The following is a 22103-nucleotide window of genomic DNA, read 5'->3' on the forward strand; positions in this document are numbered from 1 at the left end:
TGGCCTTCTGGGTTGTGACACCACGTACGGTAGGAAGCAAATAGCAGTGTTTCGGATGATCACACTGCATCATGAAAATCACTTACCCAGCCACATGAGAAATGACATGAGCATCGGTTGGATATCAACAAATGGCGTAAGTAGATACATGATGAAGAAAGGAAGCCAGCACGCGACAAAGCCCCCCACTACGATGGAAAGGGTCTGCGCCGTCTTGCTCTCCCTCCTGAAGGAAGAGACGCGGCTCGTCGGCTGCAGAGGGAGAGACATCGTCTGCATGCGGATGTCTACCGATGCCACGTCCAGCGCGAGGGATTCTGGACGTGACGAACCGCGACTGTAGAAACTCGATCTTGATGACTGGGGCAAGATAGGCTGGTGGTGATTCATTCCATCCCTACAGGTGGGAGGGCAGTAACTGTAGCGAGGGGAGCGGAGATGTCGCTGATTGTGATGGTGGTGGTGGTGATAGTGATGAATGTGGTGATGTTGGTGGAGACCAGTGAACTGGATGCCATCTACATTGGCAATACTGGAAACACAACACAACACAGCCAGGATAAATGGGGCACTGTAACAGACCTTCAGGGGAAAAAAAATCTGATTTTCACAGAGGTCTGAATTTTCAGAATAATTGTCGCTTCACACATTAATTTTACGTGTACAATTCTTCCGTCCATCTTCCTCCATTTTACCATCTCTGGCCTGGTTGCTAAGTGAGGCCATAACCACTTCCTTCAATACCATTCCCAATTAATTATTCATTAATCATATCGTTTGACGTTAAACAGTCCAAGTTATTCAGTGTCCTTAAAAACACGACAAACAAAATAAACTACCGTAAAAGTTGCATCTTTAAAACCGTAGGAATGAAAAGATCTTCCATTTGTCTGGATCCAGCCCAAACCAAAATTAGTTACTTACCTCGTACACCTTCCTGCCAGGTGATTCCCCTCCTCGCATTCAGACGATGCCCTTTCCATGTCCGACTCCTCCTGATTACTCACAAGTCTACTTGACCTCTGTAACACGAACGCAATAAGAACAGAATTATATTTACGCCAATACCACCAATAACAAAACGTATTTGTCATACAGTATTAAACCCCATTATACGTCAAATATCATCAGGATAATTATGATTGGCTGCGCATGTAATTACATAGTTTGAATACACGAATACATAGGCCTGACTACATTGTAAGTGCAGTATGGACGTACGGAAGAATATAAAAGTAGGTGACGACGACGACGACGATGATAATAATAGGTACTTGTGGGTTATCGGGACACATCGCTTTAAAATTAGGTTAGGTTAGTTGTCATTTATTGAAATAAAATATAATAACTTTCAAGTATATGTCATTTATCCACACACATTAACCTAACCTAACCTAACCTAGCCTAACATAACATAACCTAACATAACCTAACTTAACCTAACCTATTTTTAAAGCGATGTGTCCCAATAACCCACAAGTACCTAATAATAATACATCAAATACAAAAAACTGGAATATTTAGGAAGTATAAAATGCGACTGTGTCCCAAGACAATTTTAAAAGTATCTTCAAAATACAACCTCAAAAATTATATTTCAAGCTTGAGCTAAAATCCCTGAGAGAAAGCCATGAATCTGGCAGAGGAGGAGGGAAATTTAACTAGAATTTCTCTGCACATTTACCTGCTGCATATGATCTTTTTTTTTTCTGTAAGAAATTTTTCGGAAATTCACAAAAAGCCACTCGCCTTCGACATGTACATAAAAGCATTGCTGTACCGTGAACCGGTCGCCGACCTTATCTAAATCATTGCAAAATAATTATTATGTACAAATGACAATAAGAAGTCGCCACTTTAACAGCGGAGATAAATTACCTGATCATTGCTGTCGAGAGCAGTCAGCTGGTTGTGTCGTTGGGCCACCACGCATGAGATTCGTGCGTACATATACAGCATCACGGCCAGCGGGATGAAGAATGAGCCCATCGCGGAAAACACAACATAACCCCTGTTGCTGTTGTAGCGACAGTTCTTATTGTTGTGATGATCTGGGTCGTACCTACAGCATTTCAACGCGGATGTTACAGCGGCATGACCGATCAGACCAACAGTTCATAAAACCGGAAGTTTTATGAAAAATGCATCGTTGTTTCATACAAAATCTGTAATGCGTTTTCATAGTGGCTGCTACGTTGTCGTTTTGCTTTAACGCTTAAGAAAGCAAATTATTTTACCAAAATAAATATAATAAAATAAAAATAAAACTCAGCTATCTTCTTTTGTAAGTGAATTCTTTCAATATGATATGAAGATTTTGACAAAATAAATATCCGACATATTTCAGAACACCAACAAAATATTATAAAACAGTCACAAAAGTAAAATATTTACTCTTCTATAATCAGGAAGTAAAAAATAAATCATAAAATTCAGTAGAAAGCGCAGAGTAGCAGTAAAAATTACCGACTGCCACCGCACGTTTCTTGTCACATTACGTTCCTCGGTGCCACGGCCCAAGAGCCTGAATCGCAGAACGGTTAAGGACCGTTATCACAAAACTACTCACCAGCCAAAGATAGGAGGACAGGTGATCGCAAGGGCTGCGAGCCAGACGGCAAGTATCATGAGGAGAGCGAGCCTCTTTGAGCGCCTCCTGCGCGAGTAGTTGAGAGGCTGCGTGACTGCCAGGTAGCGGTCGACACTGATAGCGCACAGACTCAAGATAGAGGCTGTGCACAGCAGGACGTCCAGTGAGATCCAGATATCACACAACACCCAGCCCAGCTCCCATGTCCCTGCGCACATTTAACCGGCGTTATAACCTGCCTGCGGATGCTGGGATAAAAATATAAGCCCTGAACACATTAATTTTGGGGTTTATACTATTTTTAGCACACCCTGTATAATTTAATAAAAAAATTATTAATTGAGTACTGGGTGTATGTTGTAAAAGTTGTCATATAGATTTCAATCTGACTTGTAAAAATTCACTTTATCACAGCTCAAAAGTGGACCACTGCAAAACAGACAGAAAATAAATGTTTTTAAAGTAAGAAATATGAAAAATCTATAAACATACTCTGTGGACAAAACAGAGTTATTGGCTCTTAAAGCAAGTGGTACATATAGTTACCACCGAGCTTTAAAGTGTTAAATCACAAAGATAATTCAAAATGGGAAAACACAAACACACACGTGACTTCACTTTACCCATAATTTGCAGAGCAACTTTAAGAGGCATTACAAATATTCCAACCAGCCAATCCGCAACAGCCAGCGACATGACAAAACAATTTGTCACAGTTCGAAGTCTTCGGGTCGTCATTACAGCTACTATGATTAGAGTGTTACCAACCTGCAAAATAGAAACAATAATGATAGGCCACACATTCACAAGAATTTGATTTTCTCATGGTGGAGAGTAAAAATGTGGCCATCTTCCGGGACTAACCGGCAATACAACGCTGAAGACAGCCATCTTCCATTCACGAAACTTGTAACATTATTAACTTATTTGTCCTCTTGACTAACAAATATTTGCCACATAACCAAAACAAACGTACAGAGTGTCACTACTTTCTTAACATGAAAGAACTCGTATCTGGAATAATGTTAATGGAAACACGAAGCAGAAGTGCAAAGTTTGGTCTGCGGTATCCCCTCCCTCGACGTAACATTCTACCGGCCAGACTTTGCACTGTCATGAAAAGTGGCTCCTTACTGTGACAAAAAACGGAAAAATTACATAGTTCTGGGAAACAGAAGAGTTAAGAGAGTGCGAAATTGAGGGAATTACATAACGAGAAATTTCCCTAGCGTTGCTAATGTCGATATATTAATGAGATTACGATGGGCTAGACATGTAGTTCGAACAGGCGCTAAAATGAACGCATACAGAACGAACAAAGGAAAAAAAAAAACATCTTGAAATGTTGCTAGCTGAACATCGACACGCGGAATGAAGAGTTGTATTATTATTGGCAATAATGCACAAACAATTAAGAGTGAAAGTCAACGTTTTGTGCTCTATGGATTACACTCGTTATCAGCTTTCAATTTATGTTGAACTATATTTTACAAATACATTTCTATTCAATGTAAAAACATAAATAGAGGCCTAAATACTGGAAACTGCTCTGTAACATTAATAAACTTCTCCCGAAATAAGATTCTGTTATCATAACTGCTTCATTTCATTGTCGATATTTTCAAATTGTCGTCAATTGCACGGAGTTTTGTTATAACTGCTCTTAACACTTATACAATATGACATCTGTGATACAGAACGGCTGTTGAATTGTATTCTTTCAATCCATTTTAAGAAAAAAAAATCCAGAATGTGCAAAAGATCCAATTACACAGATCTGAGCCATCTGAAAGCCAATATATTACACATATATTTGCTATTACAGTGCATTATGGGACTATACTGCAATAATCCACATGACGCATGTAAACTTCCGGTGGCTTCAGCCATACGCAATAATTACTGACATTCATCACTGTGACCACATTAATTACATCTAATCCCAGCCTTGAAATGTAACATAAATTCAAAATTGGGTCACGAGCGACAACCGTCGGGGTATGCCGTTATTGGAGGTTTCTCAACCTGTATACCGAGAATCCACATAGGTCCGCAAATTACTTTTAAACGTATAAAAATAATTTAAACGTCTTAGTTTCAATGTCATGAGACTGGGAAGAAATTTACATTATTTTATCATCCATATTTTCCATACGAAAGCTCATATGGACTTTGGAACTGTTTTCATGAATAGAATTATCATTAAATTTGTGTTCTATCTATGAGAGAAAATTTTTATGTTTTTGCGTAAATGTCAGTAACTTCCTTGTTATATTTAATGCTTCAATGACATTGTTCTTCACTTATTTAACGCCAAAAGATTATCATGTACCAATTTTAAATAATTTATAAAACTTTTTTTTATATATGGTCAGAGCGTGTTTTCTGCCAAATTTCAGACACGCGGGCAGGCAGACGGATGGTACAACTACTTACCACTGTGACCAATATGAGGATGCAGAGGAGAACGGCCAAGCACACGTTCTGCCACGTCAGCTCCCTCTCCGATGTCGGTCCTGTGTCAGAACCGTTCGTTACATCGGCCGCCATCCAGCATCTGTTGCAGCAAAACATGGCGGTCAGTTTGCAGACAGATAAAAACGTAAGCTCACGTTTAGCTAAGCTACAAGTTCTAAGAAGCAGTAATCTTATTTCGGTCGTAATTTTCGAAGTTACACTCCGAATTTAAGATTTATCCATGAAATTTTCTATTACTCATCTCCTTATTTTAAAAACATACAATGCAATCCAAGCTACACTCTTTAAACCACTGTTGATCATGAACACAAATTTTAAATGTTGCTACAAGGATTAAATTATCTGGAAATCCTTTGTTGACAAAGCACCACAGTTTTAAACACGGCGCGTCCATCTTGTTTTCACTGTACAAAACATTCAATACACAGAATATACACGATTCTTGTGAAGATTTTTTAACCTGGCCATAAAACAAAACATTATCTTAATTACAAAAAAATAACTATCGTTTTAAACTTCTTTTCCAAGTAGATGTAATGTTATGCTGAAACATTAGCCTTTACGAGGCCTGCAGATAAAAAAACCCAGACGAAAGTTACAGCTGATACTTAATTGACAAACAGATAAAAGTTGTTTCTCAACAATTTGGTTTATTGTAAAGACGCTGTTTTTGCTATCTTCAAAACAGTTCTCATTTAAAGTCGTCGTTAATTTAATAACAAAATTAAGACATTATACAGCAGTAATTTTGATATTCTATTGTTAAATTTCAAAGGGTTTGAACAGCGGAAAATTCCAACTTTCCACAATAATGAGATTTTAACTTAAAACACTCACATCTGAGAAATTATTTTTCCATTAATTTTCGTTGTGATAGTTTGCCCTCGTGATAAGAAAATGTACAGATATTTATATCAGTATTCCTCAGCAGGAGACAATATTTGTACTTCTCGCATTGGCCAATTCCCAAACTATGTTGACCCGCGACGTCATTCTTTATGAAAATTATAGCCTTACAAATTTCTGTAAGAAACTCGACTATCGGTAGCCATAAAAATCTGTCCAGTCGATCCATATTGACGTACGGGACGACATTTAGATATCAAGTAACGAACAAATTAATATTTATAGTCCTGACGATACAGCGCTAAATATCGTTGTATGAGAAGATTACCTGCACAAAATTATTAAATTTCGAAATGGCAGAATTCAGCAGAATTGCAGGTTCTCGGTGTTGTCATGTTAGTATTACTGACGGGCGAGCTTAATAAAGTCGGTGTGACTGAAGTCCCGTAGCGTGACCTTCATAATGAGTTTTATCATCGTACTTAACACGTAACGCGAGGTTATGGCGAACAGAAAGTAATCATATTAACATTTTCCCTAGCCACTTCATTTACGTACAATATTGTACGAATATAACTCAGAACCGAAAGACAGATCAGCGTTTCTAAAGACTTACATATTTCACATTAAATGACGTCTGTGCTGAACATACATCCAGACCTTTACAATTAAAATTTATTTAAGTAATTTAACGGTGAACTAACTCCTGATTAGACACGTCATAGCTTAAATTTCTCACGAGACTTGAAAGAAATAGAGACATTTTCATAAAATGAACTTAACTGTAAGAAATAAAAATAAAAACCTCTTCTGAGATGCATCCAACTCTACCTTCATTAGCTTTAATTTTAAATTATATTCTTTGATTCGACTGGAATCTACGAGCACAGACTACCGACAATCTTGCCTTCTGCTGAACTCAGGAACATCATCCGGGCAAAGGCTTCAACCTAAAAGCCATATCCGAAAAGAGTTCTTCAATTTGGTATTCAATTTCACCAGTAAAATAAAGACAGCCATAAGAAAAACTCACGACCCGAAATGGAAACGATCAGGCGATGCATCCCAATAACAGACGCAGTTGGAAAGTTGCCCTCGGCATTATGGATCAGCGTCGCGACGGCGGAAGATTCTAATGTCTAACTACGTCTTTCAGTAATCTTCTTTTTCCAAAAATTTAACGTATTAGGTTTTTCCCGCATGCTACATATCCATCCCATCACAGTTTCCTTTAACTTTCCTAAGAGTACTAAGTTATTTTCATCATTAATGTAAAATGGCAGTTGGAATTCAATAAAAATCATGTATCTTGTATCTTGCCCTCCTCCTATTTTCCTGTCTGGTTCCATGTTTCAGTATAAATTTACGAATGCAATACAAACACGCAATTATAATATAGTATCAGAAAAAAATATTATTATTATTATTATTATTATTATTACTCATGCTACAAAGGATTTTGTATTTGTAAAAATTTCGTATCAGAAGATATACAAAAACAAGTGCAAGTCGACTATGATTTTGGTTCTTACGGTTCAAACATAATCACCATCTTACACAAAGCTCGAAAATGCATCACAAAATTTTTCCCCCAGAAAACGGTCCATCGTGCAAAACATTTGGTATATAACATAAAAATACAGGTCTCATTAACTTCGCAGAGTTTACTTCGACTTTTTTTTCGACATGTCTCGAATTTAATACAGAGTCGAAAATCGAAGTAATCGAAAAAGATGCCTGCAACAATGCGTACAACAGATTCAAAATAATATTCAAAGCTCAACGTAAACTGATTCATTTTAACTTGTCCTTTAGTTTTTTTCGCTCAAAGTTACTGCCTGTTATTTCTACGCAAAGCTGACTTAATAAGTCCGAGTCTAAAAATCTAATAACTACATTACGTAATAAGAATTGAATTACAGGTTAAGGAACATGGTTTAGTTGCGGTAACCACAGTAAAATCCAGAGTCAGACAGATTAGAGACGCAAGATATAATTTGCTTGTGGTAAAAATAATAACATCACATTAAATCTGCGATCGAATTATCCTGGTATATTATAACTGTTATTAGATTTTCCTGTTCTCTTAAAACTAAACGTTTATATGAATTAGGAGAAACAAATGTTATTTATGAACGGCTTTCATACTCTGATAGAAGTACCAATTCTTCAAAGAAAGTTTACAATGTTTACACGTTGATACAACAGAATGTATTCAAGGCGAATTTCCATTAAATTTCAACCAGCTTTTTTATACCAACCATTAGATATCATTATTATAAGATATGATAAGAAAAATTAAAACTAAAAATCATTAAAAATCAGTAATTCAGTTAAAAAGTTTATAACATAACACCTGATGATGGCTATATATAGCCGAAACATGTCGTAAATGTTCCACATGTAAATCGAGTACTCGATAAGGAACGTAAAATGATATTTTAATCTTTTAATTATCTTATATTGTGATTGACGGCTAATTTTAATATATTTTTAATACTATCATTATTATAGTTATACATTTTGAACACATAACAATCGTCAATAGAACACCAACACCAGAACACAAAACGTAATTCTATAAACACTACATCAATTGTTAACACAAATCAACGCTCGAAACCCACAGAAGACGAAAGATATTCTGTTGCTAATTAAACCAGATTCTTTAACTCTCCAGAAACTCGAAACTTAAAACAATGGCATTAATCACATTGTCACAATCTCACCAGCATTATTAAGTAACATTCTGACGCCAGAATAAAACTAAAAAGTGAAGAGGCTTCCAGGCGATAAATAATCCCAAGACGTCTACACCATATTTTCTCGATTGTTAAACTTTAATTTATAAGTAAACTGCATCGCTGCTAGCCCAGTCCGGGTTTCGTTTGTCCTCTACCTACAAGCGACGAACAGTTTCTGTCAGATAACTCAGTGGGTGCGAGGTGGTCTCAACGCAAGCTTCCTCCAATGATAACCTAATCTCTAGGTAACGTGTGTGGTTTTCCATTTATGTTTTAGCCTTTCTACGCGTCATTTCAAGTTTTGCTACCTTTCTGTTCAACAATGGTACAAACACAATGCTAACACATAACAACAAAGACATTATTATTCTTAGAGAATCTAGGAAGTCAAACATTTACTTCCATGAATCCATGACAACGAACGGTCATGAATAATGCCGTGCTTCGAAATCCAGTAACAAAAATAGTCTCGTTTCTCCTCGTTTGTCAACGGAGAATTCGGTCGGTCTAGAGCGATGCGCGCGCTCATGTGTAGAAGATTTGTGACTGCTCAAGACACTCGACATCAACTCGGACGGATCCTAGGCCCGGGTTCTTATGGGCTCAATCCATCACCAGCAACACAGACGCCTGTTTGCTCGGTGAGAGGTCATGCCCTCTTTATTCTTAAACGCAAACAAAGATTTCTCCTTTCGCCACAGCGGCTCTGGGACTCTCTCTCTCTCTTCGGGGTTAAAGCAGCCGGAGCGTGGATCTCACCACCCACCTCCTCCAGTGCCAGAGTTATGAATGTGTGGAGCTATGCCTCCACTCCATCGCACATTTCAATGGCGTGGTGCACTGGGAAAGATTTATTTTACCCACAACAGAGACAAATGGTCCACACTTGCGCTGTACAAATTACATTTCAACGTTTCGGATAAACATATTGCCTCCATCTTCAGGGTCTCTATGTAACTACATGCAGAAGAATCCTTGTTGAGAATCAAACAATAATATTCCTCGTCTCTTATGGAACCAGATGTTCAAAATCGTGTTAACAAAAGACCCCCCCCCCCCCACCTGTCCTCATCCTTAGCTTACCTACTGATCACGGAGGGACAATTTCTCGTGGTACTGAACAGTGTCTACTCTGCGGTTTGTTATGTTTCTAGCTGCTACTCCGCAAAGTTTGCTATTTTAGCAAACACTACGATGATATCTCTGTGTCAGTCCTTTGATGCGAGCATAAACAAGTTACTGTCCCGTTATCAGACAAATAAACACTCTGCAGATATAAAGGGGGGGGGGGCTTTATTTTTATTCCTTTGTTCCGTTCTTACTTTCTGCTTCCTGGACCCAGAAAGAAGTTTTCGGAGAGAAAAGAAACAAAACAGAATACTCAGAAACTCGGCCTAGAATCGAAGTCTAAATCGGCCGAGTAGCTAAGCACTCACATAAATAAGGGAGGAGAAGAAGAAGAAGGAGGAGAAGAAGGAGAAGGAGGAGGAGGAGGAGAAGAAGGAGGAGGAGGAGGAGGAGGAGAAGGAGAAGAAGGAGGAGGAGGAGAGGAATAAGGAGGAGGAGAAGGAGAGGAATAAGGAGAAGAAGAAGGAGAGGAGAAGGAGAAGAAATAGAAGGAGAGGAATAAGGAGAAGGAGAGGAATAAAAAGAAGGAGAAGGAGAGGAATAAAAAGAAGGAGGAGAAGGAGGAGAAGGAGGAGAAGGAGGAGGAGGAGAAGAAGAAGAAGGAGGAGGAGGAGCAGAAGGAGAAGAAGGAGGAGGAGGAGAGGAATAAGGAGGAGGAGAAGGAGAGGAATAAGGAGAAGAAGAAGGAGAGGAGAAGGAGAAGAAATAGAAGGAGAGGAATAAGGAGAAGAAGAAGGAGAGGAGAAGGAGAAGAAATAGAAGGAGAGGAATAAAAAGAAGGAGGAGAAGAAGTAGAAGGAGAAGGAGAAGAAGGAGAGGAAGAAGTATAAGGAGAGGAATAAGGAGGAGGAGAAACTGACCGCGTTATGAGGAGTGTCCACTTTGCCCAGAAGGTGGTAAGCAAAGCAGCCGACCTAAGCCATGAAACACGCACTTCTGATTGCCATGACAGAACGTGTTCTGTTCAACCGAAACAGCCAGACGCTGTCAACTATCGTATTCTGGGTCCTTACGCTATGCAACGTGCGAAACAGGATTTGTTCTTGTCCTGGAGGACACAGTTACCCGCTGCTTCTGAGCTGCAGACTTAAGAAGAGCTAATGTCGATCACCGGATCTCCAGCTCTTAAGAACGGACCCAGTGGATGAGGAACTCCGCGCCTTTAGGCCAGATCCTTCTTTTTTCAAAATGCCCTCCTTTACTCGAGAACACTAGACCAGTGATTTCCAGCAGCGATGACTCAGCACACTGTCATACCGAAGAAAACGTATAAAGGTAAATTTGAACATCCCAATTTTTAAAAATAAAATGTATAAATAGTTCTTCAAGGTTATATTCTATTCCGTAAATGATTTCAGGGCAATCAAAGGTTTTATTGTAAAAACTGCAATGCTGAGAAATGTAATAGGGTTACCAGAACATAGAAAGTATGTTAATGGTATCGTAAGCAAAAGAAAGTTGGAAATCATTGCGCTAGACCAATGGTATTCAACCTGGGGTACGCGTACCCCCGGGGATACGTGAAATTTAAAAAAAAATATTATTTTATGATAAACACTGAATAATCAGTAATGTAATTTATTTAATTTATTTTAGATGTAGATTATATACTATGTATAACTTGAATTATATACCAACAACTTTGGGGGTACAAAGTTGAAGAGGAATTATATCTGGGGGTACGCGAACAAAAAAGGTTGAATACCACTGCGCTAGATGATGGAAAAAGTCCAGAAACACGGTAATACTAAATAATATATCATCAGAACCCTTTAGAACCGGTTATATAATTGAATAAATTTTTTTGGATATTATCCATCGTCTAGTAAATATAAAACGTAAAAACGACGTTTCGGAGATGGGACTCTATCTCTGTCTTCAGGTTCCTACTCAGTTGGGCCCACTAGATAGAGCTAATCCCTATCTCCGGACCGCAGTCCCATCTCCGAAACGTCGTTTTTACGTTTTATATTTACTAGACGATGGATAATATCCAAAAAAAATTTTATTCAATTGACTCTTCACCATCGTCAAGAAGTTTTAGATTTGATATGGTTATATAATATCTTTGCCACACTTTTTTATTAACAGTCGACTACTTTTGGATCGATATTTCCAGTCTTTCATAAATACAAGTTCCTTCTATTTCACATGATTCCTCCAGAGCTGGACCCTTGTTCTTAACTCGTTTCCGGCGCTGACACCTGTAACGTTCTCTCAACGACGTCCCCTCCAAGCGTCACGAAATGTCACATGAGCGTGCGTGCCTCTGATCCATAAAGTCCAGCCTTCCTCGTCAGAATTTACGGTTTAGTACAAACAACACTGCGTGACTATAAATAATTATGAAAAGGCGGAATTTTATAAAAAAATTGCTCTTATTTAGTAACATACTGCTACCTACTTTGCATTAAAATTCACTACGTACGGCTTATAAAAGTTCTACAGCGTATTCATTAGGACTGTGAAATGTTAAGTCACAGCCTGACGAAGCCGCTAACAGAAGCTTAAGACTATATAGCGCAGAATGTAATAGTTATAAATAAACAATCAATTAAAAAGGCGTGGAAGGAACCAGCTGTGGCCTAATTTTCCGTACATCGTAAATAACATCCCATGAGGCCAAAATCCCTTAGCAGTATTACCACAACGGTTATATAACACGAATTTATAAATGTTTCACCCTAACAAGAAATGATCCAACTAACCTAGCTCCAACAGCTGTAAACCAGATGGCTTTCCGAACCCGAAGATTCATCACCGAACTAACCAAAGCCCTCCTCCGGACCCTGTCCTGGGCCAACAAAATCCAGTCTCCTTCAACTCCTATCTCCCATAGATCCCGCCTGAGATTATCCTCCCATCTACGTCTAGGTCTCCCCAGAGGTCTCTTCCCCTCAGGCTTCCCAAATAGTGGACCCAGCCAACCAGATGGCTTACGGAACCCGAAGGTTCATCACCGAATTAACCAAAGCCCTCCACCGGACCCTGTCCTGGGCCAACAAAATCTAGTCTCCTTCAACTCCTATCTCCCATAGATCCCACCTGAGATTATCCTCCCATCTACGTCTAGGTCTCCCCAGTGGTCTCTTCCCCTCAGGCTTCCCAACCAATACCCGGTGCACACCTCTTGCCCCATCCATGCGCGCTACATGCCCCGTCCATCTCATTCTTCTCGACTTAATCACCCTGACAATACTGGGGGAGGAGTGAAGATTTTTAATCAGAAAACTGTCACATCACTTGCAAAACGACCAGTTGCATGATGAAGTAGAAAATATAAGGATAATATTAAAATGGATTTCAGTCTGCGAGGATCGAAAATGGATGTAACAATTACAAGATCTTGCCTGATGGCCAGCATCAGTATCAGTGATTTTGAATACACGGATTCTTCTTCCAGAAACTGAGACGTGAACTTGGTTCAGGGGTTCTTGTCTCGTCAGTATATTTATCTTGTATATATAAAATGCGTAACGCAAAGCAACGAGCAGCGGCGACCGACCGTCTTGTGTTTCTGAAGGGAAACTGTGCAGTATCTGTGACGGAAGCGATGTTATTGTTATGACATCGGGAACATATAAAGCAGCTGGTACCACGCCCGAATAGGAAATCTACCTTCAAAGTCGAAGGCATCGCGAACCTTTCGTAATCTCCCCGAAGACTCAACAGTTGCATACGAGGCAAAACACTGGAATTGAAATAAAATTACGAAAATTTGTAAGTAAATTCATCGCACTCGTCCTTCTACCTGGAAGACTGTGATTATATTCCTGGCATTTACAGGGGTCTCTCCGCTACGACGTCCAGACCAGTCGTGACCCATCGAGCCACGTACAGAACGAGTACCGACTCTCGCCCTATTTCTCTAAAATCCATTTTAATATTACCCTCCCAAATTATACGAGGTCTTAGAAGTGATCTCTTCTGTTCACGATTTTAAAATTAAACACTACAGATATATTAAAGTTACATTTTAAATTATATATTTCTCATATTTTGCTTTAAACTCTTAAGACAGATTTAATTTATTTATTTAGTGTTCTGTCTGACGACAGGTCCATATGAACAGGATCCTTAAATCCTCTTCTCGGACTGGGACCTGTTCATATACGTTCTTGGCAGATGATCCAGAAGTCGTTTGCCATTGCCTTCTTCTGTGTGTGAATGGAGTAATTGTTGGGATGCCACGGAGGAAAACTCCGTGTTGCCTAGACCACGGCCTTGCCCAACACAAGTTATAAATTCGGGCACCGCCGGGAATCGAACCCGAGACCCCAGGATTACAAGGCCAGCGTTCTAACCGCTAGACCACCTCATCTTATTATTATTTAGTGTTCTGTCTGACGACAGGTCCATATGAACAGGATCCTTCCATCCTTTTCTCGGACTGGGACCTGTTCATATACGTTCTTGACAGATGATCCAGAAGTGGTTTGCCATTGCCTTCTTCTGTGTGTGAATGGAATAATTGTTGGGATGCCACGGAGAAACCGGGGAAGAAGCCCCCGGAGGAAAACTCCGTGTTGCCTAGACCACGGCCTTGCCCAACACAAGTTATAAATTTGGGCACCACCGGGAATCAAACCCGAGACCCCAGGATTACAGGAAAGATAAATTATTCCGTAAGAAAATGGTTTCCGAAATTCAATCCATTCTTATTTATCATTACACTTTAACACTTCTCTTAAACAAGTGAAAGACGGAAAATTGCATCTGTTGCTTCTACAGGGTGGGTGGGAAGTAAGTACGCATGCCTACTTAATTCCCACCCACCCTGTAGATTATACGATTTCGAACAATGTAATGGTGGTAATAACTGTTCAAACGAGACATTGAAGTTGAAGCGTGAACTTACAACCGCTTCATTACCTCATATTTTAAACTACACGTAAACTTTGAATCATAAAACGAATTGATGGTCTATAAAACACTTTAATCAGCCGTTAGGTTGTCAGTCCGTCAACCCAACAATTTTGTTACTATATTTTCAATGTTTATTAAAAACTCACTACATGTTTCGACCTTATCTGATCATCTTCAGGTGGTTATCTGATAACCTAATTTTCATAACACAATGCTCTTTCAAACAACTGCTTCTTTGTTCTGACACGAAATGTGAACACATAATTCATGGATACAGACGTATCTCATTTCGCAAGAGGATAATTTTAACACAGCGAAATATTACGTAATGCACTGAAACACTACGCTTTTCTTGTCTGGAGGGAAATCAGTGCAATTTTCATTGCTGGGATATTTCTTAGCCGAGGAAGCTCCGACCCTACGAACCAATTCTCGTTACACTATTCAGCCCGAAATCGTGACGTCACAGTATTGTGATATATCAAACTTTGTAATTACGGAATTTGAGAACATGTAAACGAAAAATGGGCACAGATGAACGTCTTATGCATGCCGAATTGTCGCAAACGTTTGGAAATCGGATAAACAGATGAAATAGTATAGACCTACTTCGCTTATAAATCGTAAAAATTAGACAAATTCGTATTATAACGCTTCCAATTACTACAGAGAACGTATCATGAAAGTAATCTCCGAACTAAAGTTTTAATTTTCACTTGTTATGTCACTTACAGTCTTTGGAGTACACCAACATTCCACAGGCGATCTTCAAACATCACGTAGGTTCAAGAAACACCTACGTGATAATAGTTTCATTGTTGCATCCTGTGTTATTCGTGCACCAATATCATTGTTGAGTCTCAAATAATTCTTGCACTAATCGCCCAAATCATTGTTGCTGAACAATGCCTCCCAACAAAAGCTTTAGATTTTCCCTGCTCGAGTCTGCAGCTGTTGGATCCAATTACTGCCCGACAGTGGAGTCATCCTCCGTGGGCTGGACTCGACCACACCTCAAATTTTATGAACTTAGTAACAAATCTTTCATTTAATAATGACATTAAAATCATTTAAGACAATTTATTATTTATTTATTCAGGGTTCTGTCTGACGACAGGTCCATATGAACAGGATCATTCCATCCTTTTCTCGGACTGGGACCTGTTCATATACGTTCTTGGCAGATGATCCAGAAGTGGTTTGCCATTGCCTTCTTCTGTGTGTGAATGGAGTAATTGTTGGGATGCCACGGAGGAAAACTCCGTGTTGCCTAGACCACGGCCTTGCCCAACACAAGTTATAAATTCGGGCACCGCCGGGAATCGAAACCGAGACCCCAGGATTACAAGGCCAGCGTTCTAACCGCTAGACCACCGTGGCTCGTTTAAGACAATTATATAAGGAAAATAATTGGATTAAATCGTCTAGAGATTGTCTTTAGAAACAACAAAAGATGACGGAATTTTAAAAGTACTCAGATAGCTTTTCTATCGAATTTTAAACTAACAGTTTCAGACGATACTAGTAAGTTACGTAGTTGAAAACTCAACTCTGCGCCTGGAAGTGGCAAGAAAATGAACTTATTTCCTAGATTTATTAAAAGTAGCAACATCGGGAGCTCCGAAGCAAACTTTCTTTGTGTGACGTCACAAGAGATGTCAAAGGAACATCAAAATCGATGAGGAAGAGAGAAAGTAGTTCCTAAGTTCATGAAACAAAGTGCCACGGGGCTAGCTGTCGAGTTATTACGTTATCCGTCTCTTACGTTACAACTGAATTTAACAAACGTCACGGAAATCTCCAACCCAGGATAAGAAGAGTGATACATTGACTCGTTCAGAACTCCCTGACTAACCTAACCTGTTCCTAATCCCCTTCCTGCGGTTCACTCGAGATACACTGCGCATTGATATGATGCCGGCAAGATCTAAAAATAAGACTGTACATAATTTACCATGACGACAAATCACATACCATTGTGATGTTATATTGAGACAGTTTTGTGCCGAATGCAATTGAAAACGTGAAATTATTGTGACTGCAAATGCAATTCTACAGCCATGCTATAATTACTTTCTAAGATTACTCTTTAAGTAATTTTCGATATGGTAGTACAAGAACTGACAAAGGAATGCAGATTTCTTATCATGACAGACGTATACTAGACAATGGAAAAATAGACGTAGAAACATATTCTAGCTCGATTATGTATTATTCAACTTCAATAGAAATTTTTATCCTTTTTTCTTGTTTCTGATTTAATTTACGTATGTCATAAGCAAATCACAGGATTGACGGTGGTTATGATTATGAATTAAGGCATGTCACAAAGGTATTTCACCAACACATCTAATTCTTTACATTCCGAAAAAAATAAAAAAATAAAAAAATTAAATGAGTCGTAGGCATAACTGTATCATAAGTTTAAAATGTCGCCCCAAAAGGAAAATGACGTGTTATGCAAATTTAATATTTTTCCTTCTTTATACGGGGATCACCGTGCCACGGTGGTCTAGCGGTTAGAACGCTGGCCTTGTAATCCTGGGGTCTCGGGTTCGATTCCCGGCGGTGCCTGAATTTATAACTTGTGTTGGGCAAGGCCGTGGTCTAGGCAACACGGACTTTTCCTCCGGGGCTTCCCCGATTTCTCCGTGGCATCCCAACAATTACTCCATTCACACACAGAAGAAGGCAATGGCAAACTACTTCTGGATCATCTGCCAAGAACGTATATGAACAGGTCCCAGTCCAAGAAAGGGATGGAAGGATCCTGTTCATATGGACCTGTCGTCAGACAGAACACTACAAAAAAAAATACGGGGATCGACTCGCTAGGTAAATAATGTCAACATTGTGCTCCAGTATCAGAAGTTGCTAACGCCCGCGTAAGAAGGAATGAAATTAATTACATTTATATGAATATTAGAACAAAACAAAGGAATCCACTGACTGATATACGTAATGCTTTCATAGCCAGTCCTGTTATTAAGAACCAGGCAGTAACCGACCTGATGTCACAGAATATACGCTTCAAATATAGCAGACAGAGAATATTTTTCAACATAGAACGCGGTAGAAAGCGGGGGGAGGGGGGATATTTTAATTGCTTTCTAGTCTTTGTTTCCGTCTCAAACATATTACATTTCTGTTTTGGAATTTCGGGATCATTTTGAAAATAAGAAGTAATATTTTGCTATCTGTACTTCACTGTCGTAATGCAAACACGCCTTTTCTCAGAATTCATTCAACCACGCTGCATCGGTTACAGGAATATAATAACGTCAAATCAGAAATCCGAATAAGTTCCACGAGTTCGTGGTCACAATGTCTGCTCCACTAGACAAACAAATATATTTTAATGTTGCTGTGACAACGCGCAGTTCAGGCACACTTAAAAATGAGCGCAATAATATAAATAATTCGGTGAACCAGCATAGCTCTGGTGGTTTGGAGATTGGAATATAGCGGTTCTATTCAATTCACAGTAGAAGCAGCAGGTATATTGCTGTATTTTCTCTTTGACACTTTAACACTTTTAAATCCAGTAGTAGCTGTATATCCCACCTCATTCATTTAATCTAGGGGATTGTGTTCAGGACAGATTAAACTGTGTTTCGTAGAAATTGTTACGTCTGACATCTACCAAATCAGTCTAATTTAATACGTACAGTGAGTGTCCCACTTAACGTGGAACCCACCACGACAGTAGCATCAGCGAGCAAGCTACTGGAAAATGAGTCAGTCACATACGCAGAGCCGTCGCTTGCAGGTGGGTTCAAAGTTACGCGGGACAGTCTGTAAAATTCTCTGCCAGAAATTACCTTTATTTCTTAAGATTAATAGAATGACAGATGGAGAGTTTACAAGACATATCATAAATTAAAATTTCCCTGCTTTAATTCAAATGTCGACATCGCCTAAGTTTTCCGACAAGACGGAAGAACGAATTTTATTTCCAGTTTGTATGCAAATTACTTTATTAATCAAACGTCCAAAACCGTGATTCTAGGCCTGCAAATGGAATGCAAACGGTAAAGTTATAAAAGTTATCTTTGAGATACAAGAACTGGTCTTGATTCATGAAAGCAACGAAGACAAACGACCATTAGCATAAACTGAACTGTGTAATTGGACGGATCTTCGCAAAAAAAATATTTTAATCTAAAAATCTAGACGTCTTCATTTTAATAACACGCCATTTCTTTTACTTCTCCACTTGAATCCTTTGGTGCGTAACTGATTACGTAACGCACGCACAGAATCTATTTAAATAAATCTTTTCCCGTGCTATTCCTGAACAACTTTTTTTAACTTTTTAGATGTAACACTGAAAATGGTAGCTACCTTATAGTTACATGATCTGGCTCACGGATCGGAGCTCAGAAGCGTCCAACTAGTGATGGCACTGGCGAATGAAAGACGGGGACCCCCAGTTTCCGGCCTACATGCCCCCCCAAAAAACGACGATAATGCAGATACGTCTGTCCGTGTCTGGAGCGAACTTAACAATAATAATATTCCAGAAAGGATCAATTTTCAAGAAACGTAGTTTGAAAGTCTTAGCACTGGAAACCATAACAAAGTGTCCTCATGTGAGGACAATCGTGGAAGCAGATGACCAGCGTCTTGATCCAGAGGGGGGTAGGGGGAAGAGACTGGCCCAAGGTAAAGATTCCGAAATTTGCGTTACAGAAACCTTTAAAATACGCAAAACTCTGACAGCGTACATTTGCAATCTTAAAATGTGGGCCTACTTTTATAATCCGGTTCAATAACACTGACATTTACCTTAAAAATCTGACGTCACTATTTTCATTTTCAACATTACCTTTGCCTACGCTGTACTCAGAGTTATCAAGATTGGTGTTTTCATATCAGAACCACCAATCACTCTCCTTTCGCTCTAACTAAATAAATAACCGGCCACAGGGAATAAACTCCTTTCTCAGAAGCTAATAGTCGCTCAGCTAGTCAAAAAATTTCCCCGCCTTTTATGGAAGCCAAGGAGCCTCTCCCGTGTTCCCAAGAGCCCGCCATCAGTCCATATACTGGTCCGTTCTGAAGGCTAGACCATAAGTAATATTTTAATATTTTATGTAACTGAAGTACGAAAAAAATAATTAACAAAATTAAGCGAAAAACTAAGCCGATAAAAGTCCGTCATTTTATTCAACACCAGAACTTTTATTGATATCATAAATCACAGGAAGACACTGAGCGGGCTTTCATAATGACCCCGCCCCGCCACAATCCACATCTTTCGTAAATACAACACCTGGAGACCAATAACAAGGTTAATTTTACGTATTATAATGTGTGTACATCTTTCTGGGACTAACTGTATTAATCCTATTACTGAATGCCATGTACCTGCATGCGATCCTCATTCAAAAATTCTTCCCTTTGGAATTAAATTATGCAATTTTACATACGCCTTTTGTAATTCGGATAATAGCATATACTTGTTAAGAGGCATACATTTTAAACACGCTGCGGTTTGCAAAGGATAAATTTGGTGGCTACCCAAGATAATATTTACATTCCCTCCGAAGTGTAACACCCTGTATTATAACTGAGCCAAGTTTTTAATTTCTTTCAACGACTCCATTGTGCAAATTCCCTTCCAGACAACAAGACGACTGGTTCTGTCACTCTTATAGAAATTGTAACTCCACAAACAATGGTCCGCCTTTTTTATGCAATGTTTGACAACTTTCGTTTGCTTCCCTACTCTATTTGAAGTGAAACAGAAATCTGCGTAATTTTAAATTCGCTTTTTCAAAGTCACGAAAAGTGAGTTACAGTTAAAATCGTACTTCTTTTTATTAAAACGCAGTTTCTTTGCTTTTCCATCCGATGTCTGGTTATTTCAGTACTAAATTCTTTTGTTCTGCAAGGCTGCATAGGCGTCTTTTAAGGTAGAACGTTCTTTGTATATTTCTCTGTAGTGGTACTACATAAAATTGTACTCCGTAATTTAATAATGTTATTCTGCTTATCATATTATAACTTCTGCTGTTATCTTTTCAAATCCAGTGCATATACAAGTATAGAGATGTATAAATAAAAGAATATCATTAATTATATTCCTCAGAAGCTTTTCAACAAGCCTCAGTTCACATCAACACACAATTCACAGAAATTTTTGAACTAAAAACGGATATAAATGTCTACTCTTACCCCTTTCTGCGAATTTTTGAGAGCCTACATCTGCGCCATCTCGTGTCCCGCTCTCTGACACTTCGAGTTCCTGCAAAGGAGCACGGTCTACAATGAAAGTTTTACTCTCACTCTTAAAGTTCAAAGTACAATCCAAGATTAATTTTCCGTGATATTAGTAAAAAAAATAAATTAACCCTGTGAAATCATTATTTGCTATTTTACCTATTAAAAAACTAACATATTATTTATGCAACTAAGGGAAACCCAAACAGTGTACATTTCAATTTAATACGATCAGAAACACAAATTACCCATCCTATCCTGAGCCAGATTAATTCAGTACACACCCTCTCAATCGATTTTTCTTAATTCCATTTTAATATTATCCTCCAATATATTCCTTAATGTCTTGACGAATCGCAACGGAAATTTCTAACTATGAATGTGTGGGGTAGGGGGTAAAAAGGAATATCCAAACATACAAACTAAAACAAATTTGTTAACAAATCGTTGCTATTAGAACCAGCAGATCGTATGATCACCACCATAATTGGTTTTCAAAAAAAATATCATATTCTTGAATGAGGGCCTACAATGTAATGTATCACAATCCTTCGAGTCAACTACAACTTAAGTGTAAATAATCTGTTATCACTCCATAATGGCGTCATACTACACACAGATTTATAAAAATATCAAATATCCAACAACCAGGCTTACCAAGTCTAATAAAAATCGGTCGAAGAGGTCAAACGTTATTCGAAAGTAAGAAAGATATATAAAATTTCAATTATTTGTACCAATTCAACGTTAAAAAAAATTCTATGTAAATATATATTTATGTAAATTAATTCAAGTCACATACATTTCGTCCGAAAACCTCTTCCAGACGGAATATTCACACGTCAACTTTCGTCAATAGCAACTCCAGATTCCGCTCAACAGAAAAGCCGCTCTTGAAAAGACTAACATCGCACAGCAGAGTTGCCAACCTAGTAATCCCATTTCATGGTCAGAAGTCAACAGGCAATCAGAATTTGAATGGAAATAAACTACAGCAGCTCTCCAAATAAAGCGAAGATTTCATGCATAACGTGTTTAGCCCACTTGAGCATGAATTAGATTTTCATCGGAATGATTTTGCTATTGCCAACAAAATCTGTAGACGCCTACAGCACTCCAAAATTTAACGAAACGGTCTAGGGAGCATTACAAAGATTCGATCGTTAAAATACATATTTAGACTACGAACTGTTCACACGGGGTTATTAAAAAAATATTTATCTGAA

At 38.6% G+C, this 22103-nt stretch overlaps 1 protein-coding gene across 12 annotated transcripts in view; it reads right to left on the minus strand.

Moving 5' to 3' along the window:
* LOC110830336 (putative G protein-coupled receptor No18) overlaps positions 1-22103 on the minus strand; it is a 133062-nt gene that overhangs the window by 17481 nt on the left and 93478 nt on the right. For 7 of the 12 annotated variants that reach the window (XR_015532754.1, XR_015532753.1, XR_015532747.1 and 4 more), the window contains 7 exons: positions 20833-20902; positions 5027-5147; positions 3214-3358; positions 2570-2798; positions 1879-2062; positions 925-1022; positions 87-532 (listed from right to left, as the gene is read on the minus strand). Coding sequence is in view for 1 of the 12 variants with exons in the window: in XM_022065112.2 (XP_021920804.1) it covers positions 87-532; positions 925-1022; positions 1879-2062; positions 2570-2798; positions 3214-3358; positions 5027-5140 (1216 nt within the window). In the remaining 11 variants the exon portion in view is untranslated. Of the gene's footprint in view, positions 1-86; positions 533-924; positions 1023-1878; positions 2063-2569; positions 2799-3213; positions 3359-3454; positions 3705-5026; positions 5148-8643; positions 8836-20832; positions 20903-22103 lie in introns of those variants that run through there. The other 5 variants (XR_015532756.1, XR_015532752.1, XR_015532749.1 and 2 more) reach the window with 5 other exon arrangements.

This window comes from Zootermopsis nevadensis, unplaced genomic scaffold (assembly GCF_977971745.1).
Source record: "Zootermopsis nevadensis isolate Lab colony 2312 unplaced genomic scaffold, Znev_1.0 Znev_ptg000061l, whole genome shotgun sequence".
NCBI lineage: Eukaryota > Metazoa > Arthropoda > Insecta > Blattodea > Termopsidae > Zootermopsis > Zootermopsis nevadensis.